This window comes from Phalacrocorax carbo, chromosome 17 (genome assembly GCF_963921805.1).
Source record: "Phalacrocorax carbo chromosome 17, bPhaCar2.1, whole genome shotgun sequence".
NCBI classification, from domain to species: Eukaryota; Metazoa; Chordata; class Aves; order Suliformes; family Phalacrocoracidae; genus Phalacrocorax; species Phalacrocorax carbo.
In genome coordinates, this window is record NC_087529.1 from 5,675,093 (window position 1) to 5,699,655 (window position 24,563).

Genomic DNA, 24,563 nt, shown 5'->3' on the forward strand with positions numbered 1-24,563 from the left:
GCACAAATTAGTGTTCTGCCTACCCTTTCAGAAGCACAGAGCGGGTTAAGTCCCCAAGCCAAATGCTTTGTTGAAACCAAGAGATTAAAGTGAGGCGCTCTGCCATTCATCTTGCTAATATAAATGGAATGACATTGTTTGCATTAGAAAATTTTCCACTTGAATCCCCTAAGTGACAATAGCTAACAGGTACCAGCAATATGACGTTGTCAAATCTCAAAAATAAACTGGCATGGAGTTCAAACTGTTTGATCTATTTATAGTCATCTAAGACAAAAAATAAACAGTGCCCTGCTAAGGGGCTGTGGGCTAGCGGGTGCACAGGGTCAGTAGTCTTTCACCACTGAAAGACTAGTGCATAACACTGTAATTTAGCACACAGAACACCACCAAAATCTCCATCACCTACGTTACCAGAGCAATCTAACCAGTTCCTCACCTGCTGCTGGCGGATGCTGGCCACTAACTGTTGGCAAATCCAAAGAGCTATCAGACATGACATGCTTAAGATCTCCTCCCACATCAGCCAGTTTCATGTCAAACTGAACAGACAATGCGTCTTCAGAATCCTCCTTGCCGACACTGCTGCCACCAATAGAAGGGAGATCCAGAGACTTCACCGAAGCAGAGTCTTCTTTGGCCTGCTTGAAAGCTGCGACTTTGTCCACCAGGGACTTATCCACGCTGTTGCACGTGGAAGAAAACTTGTTAGAGTGAAAGTCGGCAAAATCATCATCGCTCTTTGCTGAAGAAAGCGTGCTGTCCTTCGCTTCCTCAAAGCCTGCTCCAGAGCCTTCCAAAGAAAGCTGTTTGAAGATATCGTATTTGGTGGGCGTAGCAGCAGTGGCAGAACTCTGCCCACTCTTCACCGCGGCAGATGAGCCAGACTGAGGAACAGGACTGGCCTCCAGCTTAAGTGCATTGTATTTGTCATCTGTTTTTTGTTCGGAAAATCCACTGCTATTGTTGAAAGCCATAAAATCTGCAAAGTCATCTTGTCCGCTGGCTGATGCGCAATTAGAAAATTCCCCAAAAAGGTTGAACTCTCCAAACTCATCAGCTAAGCTTGAACTTTTGCTGGGTGCTGGTTGGGTGGTGGTAGATGGAAGGGGTGGTGGAGGAAAGGAGCCCGATTTTGATGTACTAAATGTAGGTGGAAAGGACGGCTGCTTGTTTTCTCCAGTAGAGGAAAAGAGATCCAAGTCTGCTAGATTCAAAGAGGTCTTTGCTTGTGTTTGCTGTTTTGACTGAACAGGCAGAGAAGGGAAGGATGTAGGAAAACTTTTGTCTTTTGTAGGTGGCTCTAATGGTGAGATACTGTCAGCGGTTTTGAAATCTGTGAAACCATCATCGGTTCCTGCAGGCTTGAATTCTGCAAGGTTATCTCCTGGGAATAAAAACAAAAAAAAAACCCAGTAAGACACTCCAGTGACAACAAATACATCATACTCACACCATGCAAGCGAGCAAATTATTTCATGCAATGTCAGAAGTTTTTATGCAAACTATTTAAATTAAGACCTCAGGATGCACACAGAACTGCAAACTCAACTTCTACAAACCACACAAGTTTCAAGGTCAGCGATTCTAATATTCATTCCAGCAAACACTTAAGTCTTTCAAATAGCCTCAAAGTCATATTAAATTCCCTTTACACTGAGTTAATATCAAAACAAACCATGACCAGTAGATTCCAAAGGTGATCAGTACTGTCTCATTCAGCTTCCACCTAAGTTCTTTTTCCGACCTCATCCTTCCCATATTTGCCAAGCAATGAATGTAATCTTGAATTTCACTTATACCAATATAGTATTTGCCTTCTTACAGAAGCAATTCTCCCCCTCCCTCCCTTCAAAATATTGCCTAAATACAGTTTATTCGTGGGGTGTTAGCAGAGGGTTGAGACAAAAGCAATCTTGCTGATAAGCTGAAAGTGGAACATAGTAGAGACCAGCTGGACTTGCCTGCTGGCTGAAAGTACTTTTGAAAAAAGTTCACTTGAAAGAAGGCAGCCAGCCAACAAGCTTATCCAACTGGGCATCACGGGGAGCCCAACGGGTGGAAGAGTCAAAGCCCCAAACATAGAAGAATGCAAGGCAGTGATCCTAACGTCGTGTTTTGGAACATTTTTAAGCTCTCATGTTTTCCTTCTGTCACGTTCACCTAAACATACAAAAGGGTTAAATGATTGGAATTTCAGTAAATGTAATAACGCGGGCATCTTCTGGCTTCTGCTAAGACTGATTACAGTTTTACTAGGAAGCTAGGAGACAGACTTTCACATGAAGGTCAGCATGATTAATTGCAAGATGTGTGGATCTCTAGTCCAACTAAATACTTAATGTAAGATAGTAGTACCTAAGGATTATAATTTAAACCTGATTTAGCATTAGGAAACTATGTTTTCATTGAATTTACGTTAAATATCTTGGTGTACTAATTTTATAAGTTTCTTCCTGTTCATACACAATTTTTTTTATAAAGCAATTTCACGTGAACATGGAAAATGTTGAGTTGTTTAACCCATTCACCAGCACATACGTACTTAAACTACTTGTAAAGATAAAGTATTGATGCATACTTTAAGTGTCCAATAAACAAATTTTGTTCTATTTTAGAAGTACACCATTAACATTTAATTTTTAAGCTACCACACAGCGTCATACTTTAAATTAGTTTAACCGAAGCTTAAAAGAATACTCGTTATAATGGCAGTAAAGGACCACGACTATATCTGACACATTCTTTCATTCTCCCTCCCCTCCAAATCAATTCACTTGGCCCAGCAACACCACAAATATTTGTGAAAATGCTATTCATGGCTCAAAGCTAAAACATCACAGCAAACTAAACTTACTGATGAATTGCAAACTTTTCCATTAGAAATGTAAGCTGGTGAAAGGGTTAAGAGTGGTCAGACCTGGATAGCAGGCAGATATAGTAATTTTCTATATTTTAGAACATGTACGGAAAGAGATAAAATGTTATTTAATTTCATTGCATGCATTTAATCCTGAAGAGGTACTGAGCATGAAAACCTCACAAAACATTACAGGTGTTTCAGAAACTCAGTGTCTGAAAAAAACCCCAACCACTTCTGGCTTTGAAAAATAAGGAGTAGGAGTGAACTCAGGTAAGCAGTTTAATCCTAGAATCTAAGGTTGTCTTCTAATAATGAAACAAAATGCTGGGTATAACATAACTCTGTGGAAGTCAGGTTAAGTTAGTAATATCTATCTCTTCTGATCTGTCTACTCATAATATACAAAAGTTTTCCCTATCTGATTAAAACGATGAGGTTACCACTTATATTGAATAAATGAGTTAGGCATAGATGGTTGTGGAAAAGGCTTAGGGAGACTCTGTTTCGTAATTGCACAGATGCTGCACCTCAAATGCCATCTAGGTTTTACCTTCCCAGTTAAAACCAGTTAAGCACAGATTTCAAAATAAGTGATCAGACTTATTCTTACAGCACCAGAGACGATGAAAGGTTTAAATTCTGCCCTAACAATAGAAAAAAAGTTGCAATTTTGTCCAAAAGCATCTTATTCTGTCTTCCAAGAATACATGACTCCTTAGTTAAAATGAGAAAGTTCCAGCCATATTGTTATTTTAAAATAAAACTCAGAAGCATCCAAAAGAGATGCCAATCGTCTAGAAATACAATTTGTAGATTGTTCCAAAAGCATATTACACTATTTTTTCAGGATGCTTCCTGCTAAATTGTTTAGAGGAGCAGAAGCACTATTATTCAATAATTCTAGCAATAGAAATTCTGCAGCTCATAAAAATAATCATGAAGACATGTTAAAACAGCTCCAAAAAACCATACCACTTACCTAAGTATTTGCTCTCTGATGGTTGTTCTAATTCACGGAAAGCACTATACTTGTCTCCACAATCTAATGAATATGAGAAAAGGAATAATTTTACATAAAGATATTAGGAATTCATATAATAAATTTTATGTTGACATAATTGATCTGATTTTTTAAATATTAGTATTTCATCAATGCCAAAAACAAGCTATATGAAATATTGCAATAAATTGCTCATAGCGGTTATATATTTTTCCTTTTACCTCCAAAAGTAGCTGTACTTTCAGAAGGCTTCTCGGCTGCGATTCCTTTAAACACAGCATACTTATCAGTTGATGAGAGTGTCTTATTACCTGGGAGTGGCATTAGTAAAGAAGGAACACTAAAAACAAAAGAGATAAAAGCAAAGTTCCTTAATTTATCCATGAGAAATCTACATTTCCAGGTTTTATTTAAAGGAGCCTCTTATTACGACTAGACAATTTGGATCACTAAAGAGTTCTTAATCAAGAACCTGATAAAAACTACCTCAATTTCTATTAAGAATAAGAGCAGGTAAACAGGCACCTGGGTAACTGACGGGTGAATTTGTACTTTATCTCACCTAAGTATATTTCTTTAGGCCAGAAGTCAATTTTCACCCTTCTTGATTTTAATTTGTACCAAAACACGAACACAACACTCCAGAACTTTACACCACAGGAATTCCTAGCCCAGGAGACAATAAGCACACAGACATACCCCAGGAATCACTGCTGTTTAATTTATGACTTTGCCCAGGGCAGCATAAGGACAATTCTCCCTGATAGAACTAGACATAGTAAAGAGTTAAAACTGCATGAGATTTTGCCAGCTCCATACTTTCAGCTTATCTACTTTTGATTAGAATTTTGCAATATGTAATGAAATAAGAGAATAAAGTGGAACCACTGTTCAAAAGGAAGGAAAGGATAACTTTGAATTTCTGTCAGTGCAAATCAGCGAGGTTACGTAGGTAGCTATCTAATCGGCAAAGTAAGGATTAGTCCACAGTTACACAAGCAAATCTTTTTGCACATAAACACACTACTTCACATAGTAGAACTGCCATAACCACCTAACACCATGTTAGCAACTGCTGTAAGATTTGGAAGACATTCTGCGAAAGCTTTGCTTGCCCTCCACACAAGCCCCCTTATCAGACCTTGGCAGCTCTACAGAACAACATCCTTTACATATGAATGATGCATTTTACCTCTAGTTTATGTCATTCAATACTACGCACGTTGAAAACGTGAATGAATTTCTATGGCGTTCTTTGGCCTGAAGCAAGAATCTTTCCAGAGCCATTTAAATCTCCTTATCAGCAGCCTACAAGCAACATACAAACCTAGCACTTGCACACACGTGCTAATGATGGTCTGCGATGCTTGCAGGCAGACAGTGCAATGTCAAAAAAAATATAGCTTATGGTAATATAATTAAATTTCACATCACTGCAAAACAGGCTATTAGGTATGCAATCCTGGCCAATGTAATGGTTAATCATCTGTACTCTACAGATGGCTTTTTTAAAATAAAGCTCCATAAGCAATTAGATTATAGCTCATTGTAACATTCTGTTCAAAACTGAACGCTTTTACAACTGAATAAAGAGAACCGCTGCAGTGAAAAAGAAACACCACTTTTAAATTTTATTTTAATGATCCCCCAGTTCCCCTTGTGGCATTTACGAACAATGTTTCTGTTAAAACTTTCAGTAACAGAGTAGCTTTAACTGCAAAATGATGCCTAACAAATTAAGATATATTTAAAACAGAGCATCTTCAGTTGCATTGACTGACATCAGCAAAATTTAATTTCTTACATGGAATGCCGTCAGGCACGGTGTAACAGAACAATTTGTTTTAGTGTCCCCATTTGACGTCACTGTTGAGGAAGCAGCTGGTAATCACTGCTTACCTGGAAAGTGGTAGTTCGATTTGCAACTACAAGCAGCCAGTTCAACGCACAGAAAATTTATACGTCTACAGTTAGACACCTGGGAGGTACATCAAAGTTTGCCACGTGTAGAAAAAGGAAACAACACTGAAATTTTGTAATCACAGGACTTTGAAAGATTAATTGTAAACTCTCAAAGGGAGTAAACAAGCCTACTCATTTTGTTATACAAAATTTGCCTGATCCGGAATTACATTTTGGCAGTCTCCCAAATGAAAAGCCAAGACTGCTGAAGTCTGAATGAGATTTCAAATTGAGATTTATAGTTAGTTATCGAAAGTTTAAGCACTGGCCAGAGAAACAACAGAAATAATAAAAACCCTGTCCACTGGAGTTCTCAGACGTTTAAGAGTACGACATCATGCTCTTTGCATGAATTTTGGGGTTCATGTTCAGGGCCTGAAGATAGACCTTGGTGTCAGCAAATGGTTTCTATCAACTCCAACAAACATGGGGTCATACTTTTAATGGAAGCACATAGCACTGAATGCAGAACCCCTCTGTCCCAGTGTATTTTTTCTGAACAGCTTTATGTAAGATTTTCGCCAGAATGCACAGTATGAAGTAACTTTCAATTGCCTGTGCAGTAGCATAAACACTTGAAAACCTATCCCCATACCTCATAAATGCAGTTTACCTCAGCATGATGACTGGAATGCTAAAGAATGGCCAACCACCTATGGCACGTCAAATGCCATTTTTGATTCAGAAAGCCTAATTGCAGTCGTAACAACCTTCAAAAGAACCTGTCAGAGTAGAAGTCAGGTGATGGAAGAAAATTATAGGCTATGCAGCTACCCCCAAAAGTGGAAAACATTTCATTTCTTACAAGAGTTATAAAATACCAAAGGGGTGGAAAACAAAGATCTACTACCTGCTCCGGTGCTGTGAACTGGCCGCTTTGGAGGAGCCAGCTACATCTCCTTGGAAATCAGTGAAAGAGTCATCAAGTGAGCCAGACTTTGACGCATCTTGAAACTCCTGGAAGTCATCATCTTCTGGTTTTACTACCTGAATTACAAACAACATGTAAATTGTTATACTGTTGTCTTTTCAAATTGCCATACAGCATGAAAGCAGTTCAGAGTAGCGTGATCAACTTAAAAGGAAAAAAAAAAAGCAAATGATGGAAAAAACCTTTCAATGTTAGCACACAAAATTAGCATAGTCACCTTTTCTGCTTCACCTGCGCCTCACCCAACGCAAAACACACACAAAGTATACAGGATTACAAGTAGTATGGATGAAGAACAGATGAATAAGGAACTCTAACCCTTTCACATTAAATGTATTATGGATCATAGCCATGTAGTCTTTTAACACAGGACAAATAATTTAAATCAATCAATAACTGAAAAATCGATACACACAGCAAAAGCATCAAAGAAATATTTTCTGAAGAAGGATGAACCGTATTTGCAAACAGCAAAATTTATCCCTTACACAGATTTACAGTGTTGTAAACCAAAGGTTTTTATAGTTCCCAGCTTCTCCTGAAAACTCTGACTTATTTTACCAGCTACCAGATTCGGTTGTACAGTTTAACCTAAAGTTCCATCCTAACTAAAATCCTCTTTCAATGCAATTAGTTTGTAATGGAGAATGCTTTTGTACCGCTTCTAATGACACCAGAAAGAAACAGAAAAAATAAAAGAACATCCTTAGTGGCATGACTATGTCTTCACACGTCACATGCTAGATTTCAGCTCCATTTTTTTCTGTTTAACGAAAGTCTGTTGTCAGTACACGGCTTGAAAGAGTCGGGCTAATTCTCTTTCCAGGACAACGGAGATTCGCTTCGCAACAAGAGCGAGCTAACCTGACTCGGCGGGTAGGATGGCACGAATCCTCCCGAAGGCTGTGCTGCAGCTCCGCCCGCTGGTGCCGTGATGTTCATTCCCATCACGGCTGGCCCGATGCTAAGCGGCATGGAGACCGGCGGCGCGGAGGGCATCAGAGGCTGCTGGCTCACTGTGGCAGGCAGTGGCATTGGAAATCCAGTTAAAGTAGGAACAGGGGCAGCTGGAAACTGGTTTAACACGTCAGGACTCAATGCAGGTATTCCTCTCTGCAAAGGCAGAAAAGCAAAAGACACCCATATACACATGCATACATCAACAAAAAGGCATAGTGCATTCTCACTCCAGTTTCCAGCTTGTATTATTGAAACCATGAAAGAGCAGGTCAAGCTTCAAGTAAACCTTCCAAAGCAAAACGTGCTATGAAGAGTCTGTATAAGTGAATCATATTCAACACCCTGACTGCTGGAGGTACACAGAAGGTGCCAATACCCACCTGGGTGGGCAGAGACATTTGACAGCATTCCTGTTTGGCTTTTAGCAAACCAATCAAGTAAGCACTGGCAAGCAAAGCTACGCTGAACCTTGTGTGCTATATCATCTTCCCCACACAACCATTCCAATAAGGTACCTCAGCTTCAATCTTCATCGCTTGAGATATTCTTGCCTTAGTTTTCATACAGGGCTGCTATCAGGAAATAAACCGCTAAGAGGTAACACTACGCTGACAAAAAATGGAAGCCCCAAATTAACACTCCGCTGGTTCAGGAGAGAGGTAGCAAGCCTAGATATTTGCGGACTAAGAGATACAGGAACCATATAGTCTGAGGAAAACAGATGTGTACACAACAGAAGAAACACAGCCAGTATTTTCTATTAGAAATACATACATGTGTTTGGTAGGTGTATCTAAGAACTATCTTCAATTGACACTAAAGAAAGGAGTAACTGAAATATAAATGCAGGGGATGAAATTATAATCCCACTGAAGTTACGAGGAGAGCTTCTCCTCTGGGCTTCAACAGAAGTGGTATTTTACTACAGGTGTGGTATCCCAGCCACTTGTGCCAACATGCGATCCATGGCAGATTAGTTAAGTGAACTGCCTTTTTGCACTAATCTCCAAAGCGTTAGTCATACCTGAGTTACTGCGATCATGGCCAGGACAGTGTAGAGCTCTTCTTTTGTGAGCTTCCCAGGGGTGGTACGGTTGGCTAAAGCCCATATCTGTCCAAGAGTCTCTCTGGGCAATCCAGACGACATCAGTATGGGATAGAGTTTAGCCGTATCTATTCCAGTAGGAGTCAAAGTGGTTTCTAAAATTTTCTTATATAAGTCTGTTAAGAGGGACTCAGTATTAGACAGCGACAACTTCAGTTTTCAAGTGAATATAAGACTGCTTTTCTATTTTGTCTCAAACTTAACATTATATCAAATTAGGAACACTCAAAGTGTAAGGTAAGGCAACAGCATTCTGGCATTGTATTGTATCATGCTTCATCTAAATTCATTATTGGATGGTCTTTATGGACAAGTTTAACACAAGCAAATAAATATCTTACGTAAAATTCAGTGCTCCCTTTCAAAACATGTTTCTTTAATGAAAATACAGGATAATCCATATAAAAAGATAGTTATAACAGCTTTATGTATTTAAACCTCAGCGTCATCAATATTTACTACAGCGTTTTGTTTTCTGTTTACTGTTATTTGCATATATAAGACAAATAGCCTTAAGAAATGAGCCTGCTTAATTACAAGACATGCCAAAAACCAGACTACCCATGAAAGCATTATCAGCAATGCAACCTCTAAATCTGCTGCCGTAACAAATTCTAGATTAAACATTTAACATGCTTGAATAAAATCCATACTTCTTCAAATGCAGATAAAGCCACCATAAATATGTAACTTATCACAGATACAGGATTCATTTGATGACTGAAGAATAATGCTTTGATCAATAAATGGCAACGTAAGCACACGTATATTCACACCTTACATTGCCCACTTGGCTAAATGCCCACTTTCTTGTTTACCTGGGACCAAGCTATCGTTGTAAATCCAAGGAGGCATCATCTGCTGAATCGGGTCCTGTGAAGGGAATACTCCAACTCCTAAATGTATTCCGTTCAGTAAGAACAAGAGAGATAGTTGTATTAGGATATACAGATTCAGTCTATAAAGATCTTGGAGACTAGTTCATAGCTGGTCAGTATAATTTAGCATTTCAGGCAAAGATTTCAGATAGGAATCACTGTGCTCAGAGGAAAAATAGCTACTGCAGGAATATGTATTTCAACATAACTAGAATGATTTGGCAGTAACCGCAAGAATGTAGTTATATACATAACGAAATGAGGAGCTCCTCATTTGCCTCCCTCTTAACTTCTAGTTGAGAAGCTCAAGTCTCACTGCCTCTTAAAATTTCATAGCGGCAGTTCTGTGCCATATCAAATGTAGTCTTCCCATCAAGTATATGTTATTAGGGCTACTTGTAGAATAAATTAATTCATACCTACCATAAGAAACACAATGTTCCACCAAAACATCCTTATCGGGGAAAACCACAAACAGCCTATTAGACTGAATCTCAGCAAGATCTTACCCCATGTTCACGAAAATGTATCCATTGCCCCATTGCTCCTAGCCTTCAGATCCAGAAGACATCAGAGCCACCTTCACTACTCCAGGCTTTCGTATGATCTGCCTTTTACTCCCTTTACTCCCTGCAAAGTGGTTATCTCCTTCTCCACTGTGTGGACTCTTCCCCTCAGTCTCATGGTTTTACTTCCTAGCTAGCTCCCTCTAAAGCAGACTTCATGCTCATCTTGGATGGAGCAATGAAAAAAATTAGAATAATTTCAGATTTTATTGTCTTCCCTAGTGCCCTTGCACCTCCTCGTCTTCCACATGGATTCTCTCCTGACTGCGGTCTAATTTCTAATCATCCCACAACTCCAAGCACATTTTAACATAAGCAATTCCTTCCATTTCACCAGCCAAGTAAAATAAATTTGCTACTTCCTCCATCTCATTATTCTTCAGCTTTAACCACCCTTCCATGCACTTCTGCATCCTACCAGTTCTTGCTTCTCACCCTTGAATATCTCTGATAAAATTCAGCCCCTTAAAAATCAAATAATATAGGCTGTGAAAAGGAATTCTCAGCCACATTTAGTTGATAGATAGGGAAGTCTTACTCAAAACTTTTATCACATCCAGGTGACCAAAACTTTTATCACATCCAGGTGACCAAGGGTCTGCCATTTTTCAGCGTTATCACTTAACTACTTTTGTTCCTCACAAAGTGTTTCAGCTCATCCTTAAAAGCACCCTTAACATTTGGAACTACTGTTAACTATTGTTGCTCTACATAATCACTTCCAACACCACCTTCATCTGCAGGCTGTATTTATACTCACTGTGCCTCACATTCTTAAGAGAGGGTAGTGTCCTGCCTCCCCCTGCCCACCCCCTTTGTTTTTTTCTTGTTTAAACAGGCATCAGATTCTGTTGGATATGTACAAAATGAACAATGCAACTGACTGAACTATTAATACATTAACAGCTTCTATTTTCATGCTGTATATTCTTTAAAGTTAAGTCCCTTTTAGCAATTTACTGCCTATTACAAAGCCCTCCACTTATTAAAAATGTCCATTCAGATAATCTAATTTAATCCAATAATGCTTTTTAAATAAACTGGATAAGAAAACACTTGAAAGCAACATATCCAATCACTGAGGAGAGGAACACATGAGTTTTATTAATAAAAAGTTATGGTACTTCTAGGAAAGAAATAACTGCTTGAGAAAGCGCCCAATTCAATTATCTACAGACCAGGAGCCTTCTCCCACTTCTCTATCTCCTCTCACCTCCCAGTAAGATCACACAAAGGGCTACATTTATTTTTATCACACTTGACTGCAGTGGAGCCCACGTTTCATATAATCCTTAAGTACAACATCAGAGCACTAATCAAGGTGTACCACAGGCCTTGCATCTATTTTGGTTGAAATAAACCAAAACCGAACAGTCAATAGTCAGCTTTAATAAAATCCAAACAGGAAGGAAAGCTTGCTTTGAGTTTTTATCTTGTTCAGCTTTTGAAATTTTGATGCCTAAAGCACAGATAGTTTTAGACATAACACATATGAGCAGCAAATTGTCTGGGAAACAAGTATTAACTAGCTAAGGGTTTTAACCCATTTTAACAAGAATTTATCCCCTCAAAGTTAAAAGATGAAAACCCACCATGACATTGACCGTTTTAGTAATGTTTCCTTAAGTCATTAAAAAAAAAAAAAAAAATCTTTAGAGAGAACATAATTTTTTTCTCCCAAGAAAGAGGACAGAACATTTTAAAACAGCAGACCTGATTAAACAAACATGTTAAAAGTGATTACAGCAGTAAATTCACATGAAAAAAGTTCAGAGCAAAATCATAGTTGTTATACTTTTAGCAAGGAGCAGGAGGCACTGATATATTATTCAAGCAGGCGTTCAGAGCAAAATTATGCAGGATTGGCCTTAGAATTAGTGTACAGAGTGTTAGCATTCAAGCAGCATTTTATTAGATTTAAATTCTGTCAAATGTTTCATTTGCTCACCACACTCTTCAACTGCTATGTTTTGTTCTGAAGCCTTGTGCACCTCTGCAGCAGTGGTACCACTTTCATGTCCACCTACTATATCCCAGTCATTGATGGTTAGACTGGGATTAACTTGGCTCGCAGCCGAGGCTTTGTGCCCAACTTCGGATGTTTTAAGTTTGGTTTGCTCTTGTCCAGATTCATTTGAGCCATTATCTAAGACTTTCTCCTCCAAGGAAGGGCCTGAATAAACAGTAGGAGGAATTATTTGTATTTTGTTATTAACCACCCAGATCACAGTTCCACACTTTCAAAGGAAAATTATTATTGGTACCACTGATGAGTTATCACGATGAGTATCTGTCCCAGCTGAGATCAACAGCACCACCCTATTCAAACACTTTTAGAGCCTGATTCTGCCCTTTACTTACCATGCGTACTCAACAAATTCAATGAGCAAAAAGCAACAAGTAGGAGAAGGAATACACAAAACTATTTTCTGTATTAAGATGACCGTTACATAATAATCTAGGCATCAGTGGCAGAAGTGTCCAATACCTGCTTACAGCTGCAAAATTCTTCACGTTAATCTCACCAACATCCATTTACCCTCCAAGAGAGGAAGCACACAAGTGTGCTGCATCAGCATAATAGTTGGGTTTTTTTTACCACCATCTCAACTGTATCTTCTCCTACTACAGACTTATGAAGATGCTAGCACACAGGACTTATTTCACTTAAGATCATATTTAGCAATCTTTGGATCCATACATGGCTTGCTTTTACAATCCAGTTCTAAGGGAAGAAAGAAGGGGACTTAAATCACCTTTCACCTTTTCCCCTGGATCACCAGGTTTCTACTTAATTGTCTATATATTATTTCTTTCAGCCAGACTGAAAAAAAACTCAACAAAATAAGTAAAGACTCTGTGTAGCTCTATGACAGAAGGTGACATGTGGGGGGGGGGAAAAAAAAAAAAAGGATACTTTAGAGTTACCTGTTTTATGGATATTGGGTGAAGATGCAGAGGTAGGAAAATAAGGAACCTGCCCAGTTGTACCATGCAGGATGGATAACACTGGAGCCTGGGCTGGAGGGAGAGGTTGGACCACAGCCTTTTCTGAAAGCAGTTGCCCAGCCTCAGTAGCAGAATGGAAAGGCTGAAAAGGCTGAGAGGTGGGTTGAGGCACCAGTTTGGGAATTTCAACAGGCCCTTGTATAAATTCACTAAATTCTTCGTCATCGAGAAAAGCAGAGTGGGAAACAGATACAGCAGAATGGGATGATGTGGGATGATCTGTAAAATGGAATGAAGACACAATGCAAAGCGATGAGGAAAGAGGTTCACAGGTGGAAGGTAGGAAAAGTGGCAAATACTAGGCATACACAGCAAATGGGTGAGGGGAAACAGCAGTGGATGCATTATTTGACAGATGTGTAGTGTTATTATTCTCAGCATAACAAGCACATAAGGTAACACTGAGCAGCCACTTCCAACCATGCATCTTCTCTCCCAGATTTTCATGATGTAAACACTTTGACTGTGCTTGATTCTTAACACTGGCTATGGAAGTATTCTGTTTGTTTTAAACAGACTGGGTCAAAACAAACCAAGAAGTAATATTTCAAACTGGACATAGTGGGGGTGTGCACAAGAGGACATTCTCCCTCAAAGGAGTGTTTTATCCTCAAAAGCTCAATAACATATCACAAGGTACGTTAAGAAATGTGTACTCATTTGGACAATCTGCTGTTTGATCCCTTACATAGTTACCCATCTTAACAGAACTGACACAGGATGAGCAAATCTACAGACAACAGAAAATTGTCAGAAGCCACCTGTAACTTTGAAATTATCAGAGAGCAAATCTACAGTACAGATAAAGATTTTATACACAAAAAAGCTTGTCTAGATAAGCTTTGTTTCAGGCTAGACACAGAACAAACTGTGCTACAACCCATAGGATATCTTTAGCAGCAATTGTTACAAATGTAGTAATTACTGAGAAGAGAATACAGAAGGCTTCAGTTTGACCATGCCCAGGCAGTGGTACACAAGTAAACTGCTTCAGTACACCAAAGTCATTATACAATGCTTTGATCGTTCTTAGCACTCCTATAGCACTTTTCAGCTTCAAAAGCACTCTGCAGAACATTAATTAATGCTGTGACTAGAAAAGAACAAATTCATTAGCAATTTCCATGATATTTCACGTTAAGCACAGAACATTAGGCTTTCTTCTAAAGATTTCAAGTCTTCTAGTAAAAAATGATACCTAATATTTCACCTGACCAAGCAAACAGTTGCTGGAATGACACTTTATTTTATAAAACAGTAATCCACTCACTTTGTACCACCAAATAAAAATACTTCTTGGAATTAGTTCTCCCTGCTGAGGATTTCAAACATCAGAGTTTTATTTTCAGTTGGAAGATGAGAAAAATTACAAACCTGTTTTTTTTGGATGTGATGCTGGTGTTGGGTGCATTTTAGCATCTCTAGAAAAACCATCTAAATTTCCTTTAATGGCTTCCAAAGCATCATCCCTGCTTTTTTCACCTGTCTGAAACACCATAGAACATATTTTGAAAAACTCACAAAACAGCTCAGTTTTCTGTCAATATCCACACTTTTTCAGTACAAAAATGAGCAATGCCTGCTGTTAGATTAAACAGTTTTTTCTCCAACAGTGCTTTTGTGAAGCATATCAACAATAATTCCCATATTTAGAAAGCATTTACTTTGCAGACTACACCACAAAAGAGTGTTTCTCAGTCTTTAGACATAGCTTTATGCACAAGAACAATATATAAACCTTGCTCAGCTATGTGCATTCTTGCAGATAAGAGCCTTCGAGCTCATTGCAAGTGTCCAAAACTTTGGACAAAGTTAACAAGCAACCAGACATTCTGTATTCTAGAAACTCAATCTGCTCTCAAATGTTGCACAGTAGGTTGGTTTATTCTTCAAAAGCTGATTTCATTTTCAACATCAGACTTTGTTTACATTACACCGAGAGTGTGTAAAGGACTCACTATTCCAGATGCTTTGCAAGATGTAATCTAATGTCTCATAAAAGTTCCCAATTATCTGATTGTTGAAAGAGACCATTCTATTAAAAGCCATTAAAAAAAAAAAAAGGTGAAGGAAGAAACACCCCACTTATTATTTAGGACATACCTTAGGTTTCACACTGCTTAGGAGTCTCAGCTTTTGTTTCTGCTCTTCAAACTGGCGACGTTTTCTTTCTTCTTCTAAGAATTTCTGCTGGTGCTCAAACCTCTTCCTGAAGCAAAATGATAAAAAAAAAAATCTAAAAATAATTTTCCATTACAATAGAATCATAGAACCATTTAGGTTGGAAAAGACCTTTAAGATCACTGAGTAATGTTCATGTCAAACTTCTTGATTTTTCCATTTCTTCTGTCTCAGATTCAGAGGCTCGGTATACACATTTCTACTTTTCCTCAGAGCCGTATGACAGCCACTACTAATTTCACAGATACCCTTTAAATACAATAGAATGATCTCAACAATATTCTGCAGTCCTAAACGGACTACTTTTCTAGAGAAACCAATAATATTTTTACTGCGTGGACTAGCCCTCCAGACCACATCTCCCCCTTAGAAAAAGAAGAATTTCCCAAGAGTCAGTAATGCGTCACTTACTGTTGCTCCTCTGCAAACTGCTTCTGCATGTCAGGGGTGTACTGCGGGGCTGCTGGACGCATTCCCAAGAAAGAAGCCTGTCCCATGTAAGGCATTCCAGTTGCTGGCATCGGTCCTAAGGGCATGCCACCCTAGAACAAAATAAATAATACAACTCCAAGATTTTTCCCCCCCCTCACAGAAAAAGCCAAACCACTGGCAATTACACCCTGCCAAATTGGGAACCAGACAGATCTCCTAAAATTGAGAGCATTAAGTATAGCGGGTTGAGCCTAGCTGTTACAGAAGAAAGCACTGGTCATTCAGTAGATGGCACTCTTCCCTCTCAATAATGAGTTACAATTCTTAAAGGATTTTAGAAGACAGGAGGGTCTGGTCAAATGCAAAAATCAAGACTTCAAATCCATACAACCTACCTCAAGAGCACGAACGTTACAGGCATTCTGCAGCGCTACACATGGTTCAGTACCACGCTTTTGGGTTTTCTTGGGTTTTTTGTTTCCTATTCTAACTGATTGCATAATACTTTTAAATTCCTTGCTGGAGGTGCATACATACTCCTAACAAATGATGGATGCTGGCAAAATATGGTCTAGGCATTTTGCAAACACAGCTTAGCCAGGGCTCCAAAGGAGGGGGACTGTGTACGACAAGGGCCAAGAGGAGATCTGTCTGAATAAGTCGCATCTGTATCAGAAACATTTGCTGAGAAATATATTCTGGTACAGTCATAGCAGCAAAGCTTGCCTAATATAGAAGGGGCCAGAAAATACTTTACTTTTCTTACCATTCCTTTTTTCTTTGGTATCAGAACACACAGGAAGAAGAATAAAGTTGTTTATTATTTTTAGACCAGCTCTCAGTAAAACATCTTCCTACCATATATTTTACAAAATTAATAAAATAAATTCCAGGTGAGGGTGGGAAGGGAAGGGAGTGTAAGGAGATGGCAAGATACAATAAATTAAATTTGTCACATAGCAATTTGGCTACAAAGCCATGTCAAAACATTGAATTTCAGCAAAGTGCAAATTTGTACATAAGCACATATGGCGCTAAAGGGAAAACAAAAGATTAAAAAACATAATATTAGCTACTTATATTTCAGTCTTCATTTTCCTCAATTAGCAACAGCAGAGTTAAAGGCAAAGTTACTTTAAGCAAGAAAAAGAATGAGAATGAAACACAGGAAGTAGGACAAATGGGAAAACTGGTCATGTGTGAAAATACAGCACATTTAAAATGCTCCTTGCTCCCTAGGACAAGTTATTTGAAAAGAAAGTTTATGAATTGCCACCTACGCTCAGGAAATTTAATTCTATTAACTCCAGCATTTGAGTTACAAAAGGATAAAACAATTCATTGAATTGCTCATGATCGATCAGATTGTGCACACAGTCACTTCTTATCAGCTTATAAAGGTCTCATTTAAAATACTACACAATACGCCACCTTAACGGTAAGTACATAAAACCAGAGCAGAAGAAGAAAAAGCATGAAGCAAAATTAAAAAGACAGAAGAAGTAAGTTGTGGGAGTTTTGATTTATAGTTACTTAACAATTCAATGCTATTACTAACCACACTTTGGAGTAGGTGGCATCTTTTCAACATCTTGCTGAGGCTTTTGTTTCCTTTCCTGTTCAGAGACCATGCTTCTCTTACCACACTTTGGTGTCATAACACGTATAATGAAATGAAAGTTCAGATTCTGACATCTTTGAGTGGGCTATAACATCCAAGTTACTTTAAATATTACTGGTGCTGTCCTTGCACTACACCCTCATTTCTCTCTACTCTACAACAGTGAGTAATGGGTGCCATACTCCTCCACACTCTCTATCCAGATCCCAGCAAAACCTGGAGAATTATTTAAATTTAAATCAGAAATATCTTCAAAGAGAATACTACAAAATATGATGTCCCACTAGGGACTAATACCCAAGCTATTTCATTTCAGTCCACATTTCATTGCCACGCACCTGCATGGTCATGGGTCCAGGAGGCATCTGAGAACCATAATTCATTCCCATCATGCCTGGCATATTGGACTGCATGACAGGAACCATTGGAAATCCTTGCTGTTGCATAGGAATCATCCCTACAATGAAACATTAAACAAGGTAAGCTGCCAGTTAGTGTTAAAGGTTTGGGGTTTTGGTTTGCATTTTTTCCCCTTTTTTTCCTTGTTTTTTAACTAAACTAGCAAAGCGAAGGAAGAAAACTCTCAGTCTTGCTGGACTACTTAAAAAAACTTAAAAACATGCTACACTGCAGGCAGCCACAGAATTTCCTTATTTTAGATATTGGTCAGTCTAAGGGAAGAAGTGTTATGGGTCTTTCCCGATAACTAAGCCGATGAATTCTCCCACCATCTTCTCTGTGGGTTTCTTCCCATGTGAGTTTTGGAAGGGTCATTTCCAATTAACAAGATTTAATTAACCAGCTTGACCAGAGCTGACAATTGTCCGTTTCTCTTGAAAGGAAATACTTACAAACTGGCAGCTTTTGAAAATAAGTCTTGCAAAATGAACTCATCATTTCACAACACAAGTTCACACTCTGATCTGGCTGGATATCTTGTCTATAAGGTAATTAGCCTGCTAGATATATTAGGATCGTTAGAATATTTGTCAGTAAAAGCTAAACTTCAACAAAGTTGGACAAATCAAGCTGGAATGTATTAATTCACTCAATAAAGCCAAGTGGATTAAGGGTCAGTATTTCCTTATCTCATATTTTGCTATCTTGGGAGACAGATGCTAACACACATTTGTTTCCAGCACACCATAAGAAAATTGTAACTGTGCATAACCGAACATCACACGCAAAAGCACGCCAGGAGGGACGTGACACAATCAGGAATAATCCATAAATCAGTCCCTGAGACTTTTTACAAGAAAACTCCCTACTCTCCCTACAAGTTCTCTCTGTATTTTCCATTAATTAAACAGCACTGCAATAGGAATGAGAACAAAGGTAATTTAATAGTGAGGCTCTCCTATTGTATTAATATTTTCCACACAGGTTCTGACTCTTGTCCCAGGGTCTTGCTGTGCTTTGTAAATATTTACCAGGTCTTGCAACACCCACATAATATGGGTATACACAGCTGGTAGATGAAGCATAAAGAAGTTAAATGCCACTCTCAAAATAACACAAAAATCTTAAAGGCAAATTCAGGTTAAAAATGGAGATACAGCTTTCCTAGATCTTTCATCTAGCATTCCGGTAACACTGCTTCTTCAACATTGCATAGAAAGTTTTATAAATAGAGTTGCAAGAGTCAGCTTACCAGCATTGAATTCAAAGGGAAAAATAGCTATGGCGTTCAATTAATAATCATGCTTCTGAGCATCAGTGCACAACTGTTTTAAGCTGTCTAATGTATCTAAACAAAGAAGTTCTTGCTCAAAATTTTAAGTTCATACATACCTTGAGGGGGGCCTAAACCACCTGCGACAGGAAACATGAAGCTGGAGGAAGAAAAAAGGGTACGCAAAGGTCTACCATTTTAGTGCAATTATAAATGAGTGAAAAGCTACCTCAACGGGCACGTCAGAACCACCACCCAAAGCTTCCCACCTTCTGGTCAACATATTTGTCTGCTCCTGCAGGTCTTGCAGAACCCAAACCCCACTGCAGGGAAAAGGCCACCCCTCCCAGGGATCCCCACAAAGCACCAGAGTCCCACCAGCACCATCAGCGCGGTCACAGGCTGCAAAGCTAGAAAGAAATAGATCTTATCCTCCACAGCAGCACTAAAATGGCTTTGACTCATCGACATCACCCACAACAGAGTTTCGGCACCTACGCAGGTTGGTACCAGGTCAGTTTGTCAGTGTAGGCTAGGCCTTCAAGCACCGCAGAATGAATAAGCATCTCCTGTTGGAAGGATCTGATTCAGCAAGACCATTAACTGCACCAGAAAATAGTTCTCAGCTGCTTAGTAACAGTTTTCTGCAGAGAAACAAACTATCCATGAAACCCAACCACTTCTGCATTCTCCACCCCTTTGAAACACTAACTATCACAAAATAATGGAGTTTGTTTTCTCATTGACATCGAATTACAACAAAAATAGTGCCTTGGAAATAATATTCATTCACGTATCAAGTGCCAAGTGCACCTGGAGGAAGAACTGTTAAAATTTCAAGTAAAATCATAATGGAAATTGCTAGCCCTTGCTTTCAAACAGAAGCATGTGCTGTGCTGCCGAACAGCAAAAAAGTACCCAGTTTAAAAGTCTCATTTGCAAGCAACTCTCAGAAACCCACGTCAGCAGTAATTTACCAAACAAGAACCTCACTCAGTGTCCCAGGCAGCTATTACATCAAAATACCATGAAAGAGAAGCACACTTATAGATATTCAATATTCCTCAGCACAAGGGTGGATGTAAAAGAAACTGCCTAAGAGTAAAGGAGAAAATGCTATCTCAAATGACTGCAGACAGTTCTTCAAAACCTGCAGGAAGTTCTGAAAGCCAACCTGGTTTATAAATATAAAAGAGATGTGTAATATGAGAACTAAGATAAAATAAGGAATTTAAATTATGCATTTATCCAGGAGCAAATTGCACCTACCCACTATACAGACAGCAGGTTACACGGTCACCAAGACAACCCATATTACTCTTCACTTCCTCCTCTAACTCAGAATCTTCTTAAAACCGAAGCAGCTTCTTTTACCCTGACCACTATGTGCCGACTTCTCCTTCCACAACTAACACACACCTATGCCTTCCACCGGGTCCACGTCTTACCATCCTCCATCACCACAATTTTTGGTTTCTCTCTTTGAAGCACTGCACGGATGCAAGCTACCTCATCTCAAAACATGTGCTGGGCTCCTCTGGATTGGGTCCAGTTCACACAGTGGCAAAGCTCTGCCCAACTGACTCGTGTTCAGTTTGGTCATTTTTAATCCACTTCTTCACACGCAAATACTAACATCATGAAGACAAACAGCTGACTGAAAAATCACAGAGGGACCCATGGCTGGACTCCTGTGCTGGTCAGAGAAGATGTTTTCTCTGCTCAGAGGCTGAAGCCCAGTGAATTAACTGGATTTTGCCTGCATTTGGTTTCACCTATGGCAACAGCTGTCAGTACAGAGCACCCCCATAACACCTGTGCAAGTTCAGATGTGTGGAGCGTCTGTCATTAGCCAGATCTGCAAATGCAGCAGTTTTAGGCATCATAAAAATATGCAATTCTTAGTTTAGTCAGAATGATGAAATATCAAAAGTTATTTTTGAAAAGCTCACAAGTATGGAAAAGTGTTTGTAGCTTCAAGTTTTCCCTTCTTATTGGGGAATCCGGTCAACAAAAATTCTTCCAAATCAGCAAAAGTAATGTAAACTGAACAAGCATAGCAAGGTACCACTGCTTGTTGGAAGCAAATAAAGGCCAGACTATTAAATATTTATCCCTCTCTACAGAGCTCCTGATTTATTTATAAGCCTCTGTTGAAAAAAAAACCAAAAACTAATCAACAAAAAAAACCTGCAGCTAATTAGAGGGCACTGGAAGAAGAGCTAGTTAAAAGTAGCAAAGCAAGCTCCTGCAGCGGAGTACGCCATACGTGCGGCTCGGATTCATCACGGAGCTCGCTCCAAGATTTAGCTGTGCAATTGCCAACATCAGCCACACACACACGTACATAAACCCCATGAACTTCTTTATACAAGCAACAGGAACTTTATTTCTAAACTAATTCCCAGAGACACAAAAGAAATGCCCGCACACATCTAGTTAAAGCGGCTGATTCTCAGCGCTGAGTAAGCAAGTTAAGGCACAGTAGTTTGTGAGATTAACTGAAGCACTACAGCAAACCATTGAACTTGATAACCATTTAGTGATAGGAGCAACAGCAGAAGTAACTTCCTTTTAAAGAAAACATCTTAATTCCAGTTATCTCAAAACAACAACACTGACAGGAGAATTAAGAATAAACAGACAAAATTAGAAGTCTCTTTTAAAAAAAAAAAAAAAAAAAAAGATGGGCATGATAAACTAAGCAGTCTGTAAGGGCCAATATACTACTTGGGGGCTAAAAGACATTTATAGCTAGCTGCCTGTACGCTCTAAAATGACCAAATGCACTTTCTGGACAATGGAAACCTTTATGACCCCAGATGTCAGCAAATCTATATATTTTAAACTACTGTTAAGCATGCTGTTTTAATATAGTTTCTTACTCCTTTTTATTTCCACAATGGATTTAAATGCGCCTGCAGACATTTCTGTTGTTCTCAACAGCAGAAGCACTTTACCACCTAGGTTCATGCAACAAGCCATAATATTCCAGGTAACACAGTAAGCAAGTAAATATATGCGATACACTGCACAAAATAAAATAAATAAGGAAAATGCAGCAATTACCCTACAGCAGAACTCTTAAAGTAGTCATATAAATCTGTAAACTCCTATCAGGTAAGTATTTTAACTATGGACCTTAAAAAAAAACCCTAAACAAACCAACAGCTTCAGTCAAAATGCAGGAGCGTGGGGACAAGCAACTCCTCCTCCGTATTCATACTTCACTATAAAGGCTCCAGACTACATATAATGTTTTCCTATCTACAAGTGGATTTTAAAACCCCTTAATCCTCAATCAGTACAACTTTATCAACACAACATAGATTGTCCTAGTATTTTTGAATGGCAGAAATCCACAAAAATTCAAGTGAAACAAGGAAAAGAACACACAAAGACTCAGGGAACGGAACTTTTCCTCTACCTCAACTTCATTCTCAAAGAAACCAAAATACTAACAATAGTAAACAATTATTTTAAAATCCTTTTATTTTTCAAAACCTATAGTCCGCTTATAACATTTCTGTTACTTTCCTATTAAATTGCTGAGCAGACAGTGTTGCTCTAAGAGGTTAGACTGTTTATCCAGCCTGGTAAGGACTGTTTCAGATTTATATACATGGGGAAACACAAAGATAGCCTCCCATCCCTTCCACGACATGCATAGGCTGTGCATATACGCTTCAGCTTTTCTCTTCCCAAGTATTCCAGACCCCTTGGGAGCCTCTTCCCCAGTGCAGAGCAAGGACCAGCTCAGACAGCTGACGGGGCACCCCAGACCCACACCTTGCAGGTGAAGGTCTTCCCCACAACACTGACAAAACTGTAGGCTTCAGATATCCAAGACAACTCAAATAACTTATTTGTCAAACGCAAAATTTACCCCGCCTCCCTAGAAGTAGGACAACAGATAAATAGCACGCAAAAGCCTATGTTAAAAAAAAATTACTAAGCCTTCAAAGGTAGCAAAATACAGCTTCCTAACCTTTCGAAAACCACAGTGTATTCACACATCTCTTTTACCACTATTTCTTTCTCCTGACACCATTCCTCAGTCTTCTCTCTTCGCTGAGGTGCCCTTTGTGGGATGGAGGGGAGAAGAAAACTCCCCACAGCAGCGGCAGGCGAGCAGAGGCTCCGTCCTGCAGCAGCCACAAACCTGCCCGGTGGCGATAAGCAACGTTTATCGCTGCCGACACCAGTGGCCCCAAGAGGGGCTGGTAAAATCCCCAAATCCCTTCCCACCCTAATATTTGAGATTGCGGCTGCCGCGCCTGATGGCAAGTGGCTACAAAAGCTGGATGAGCCGGGGGATAAGGCGGATCCCAAAACGTAAATAAATCCCAGCAAACTATGGAGCTACAAGGGCTGTGCTCCCCACACCCCACCCGGGACCCCACATAACCCACCTAGGACCCCCACACCCCACCCGGGCCCTGACCCCTCCACCCCCACGTCCCAACTGTACCCCAAGCCCCCATCCAACAAGTCTCCCCCTCACCTCTGCCCCCTCATCGCCACTGGCTCCCCCCATCTCTGCCCCCACCCCGTGTCCCCCTCGGCCCCCCATCGCTCGCCGGCGCCCCCCAGACTCTACCCCCCCACCTCTATCCCATCTGTCCCCCTCCTCTCCACACGTCCCCCCCCTCACCTCCGCCCCCTTCGACCCTCACCTGCGGCCCCACACCCCCGCTGGCCGCAGCCCTCAGCCCCGCTCCCCGGCCCGGCCGCCCCCGCCACCACCGACCTGGCGGTCCCTGCTCCGCCCCCGCCGGCGCCCGCCGCCCCGCCGGCGGGCCCCGCGCCGGGTCCCGGCCGCAGCGCCATCTTCCCTCACCGGCCCCGGCAGCGGCTGTCAGCTGAGCGGCGGCGCCTTCCGGGGCCGGGCCCAGCCGCGTCCCGCCCACGGCCCGGCCCCACGGTCCCCCACGGCCGCCCCACGGCCCCTCCATAGCCACTCCACGGCGGGAAAGCACCCGGGCTGAGGGCGGGGGGGTGGTGCTGAAAAATCGAGGCTGGGTGTTGCTGAAGTCAGCTTCAGGGACTTCAAAATAAATCTCTTTTCCGTGAAAAAGTGCCGCCCTTCCACCCCAAGCATCGAGGGGGCACAGGGATATGCACCCCAGGACTGACCTGAAACCCAGCTGCGGCTCTCCCCCACCGCTGCTGCTGAGGGCACAGGAACGATTGCTTTACTACGCAGTAACGGTGCCAGCCAAAACCTCAAGAAGTATAGTAAAATAAGTGCTCCTGATGGGGTGCGGAATGATTTACTAGATAGTCATGCAGTTGTGCAGAAGCAGCTCCTCTCTCCGTAAGGTCAGCCAAAGCTTGCTAAAATACATGACAAAGTTGTTCTCAGGGCAGAGAGGGTGTTCGG

At 40.3% G+C, this 24,563-nt stretch overlaps 1 protein-coding gene across 4 annotated transcripts in view; it reads right to left on the minus strand.

Moving 5' to 3' along the window:
• The window catches only part of SYNRG (synergin gamma), a 43,981-nt gene extending 19,932 nt beyond the window's left edge, over window positions 1–24,049 (minus strand). Inside the window, exons 1-15 of one of the 4 annotated variants that reach the window (XM_064468082.1) lie at window positions 23,931–24,049; window positions 19,300–19,340; window positions 17,847–17,965; window positions 15,867–15,997; window positions 15,378–15,483; window positions 14,649–14,760; window positions 13,194–13,493; window positions 12,214–12,438; window positions 9,640–9,717; window positions 8,741–8,937; window positions 7,621–7,869; window positions 6,676–6,812; window positions 4,085–4,203; window positions 3,843–3,905; window positions 440–1,387 (exon numbers count right to left, since the gene is read on the minus strand). In XM_064468082.1, coding sequence (XP_064324152.1) covers window positions 440–1,387; window positions 3,843–3,905; window positions 4,085–4,203; window positions 6,676–6,812; window positions 7,621–7,869; window positions 8,741–8,937; window positions 9,640–9,717; window positions 12,214–12,438; window positions 13,194–13,493; window positions 14,649–14,760; window positions 15,378–15,483; window positions 15,867–15,997; window positions 17,847–17,965; window positions 19,300–19,340; window positions 23,931–24,010 — 2,905 coding nt within the window. In that variant the 5' untranslated portion in view covers window positions 24,011–24,049. The remainder of the gene's footprint in view (window positions 1–439; window positions 1,388–3,842; window positions 3,906–4,084; window positions 4,204–6,675; window positions 6,813–7,620; window positions 7,870–8,740; window positions 8,938–9,639; window positions 9,718–12,213; window positions 12,439–13,193; window positions 13,494–14,648; window positions 14,761–15,377; window positions 15,484–15,866; window positions 15,998–17,846; window positions 17,966–19,299; window positions 19,341–23,930) is intronic. The other 3 variants (XM_064468083.1, XM_064468084.1, XM_064468085.1) reach the window with 3 other exon arrangements.
• Window positions 24,050–24,563: the final 514 nt, after the last annotated feature.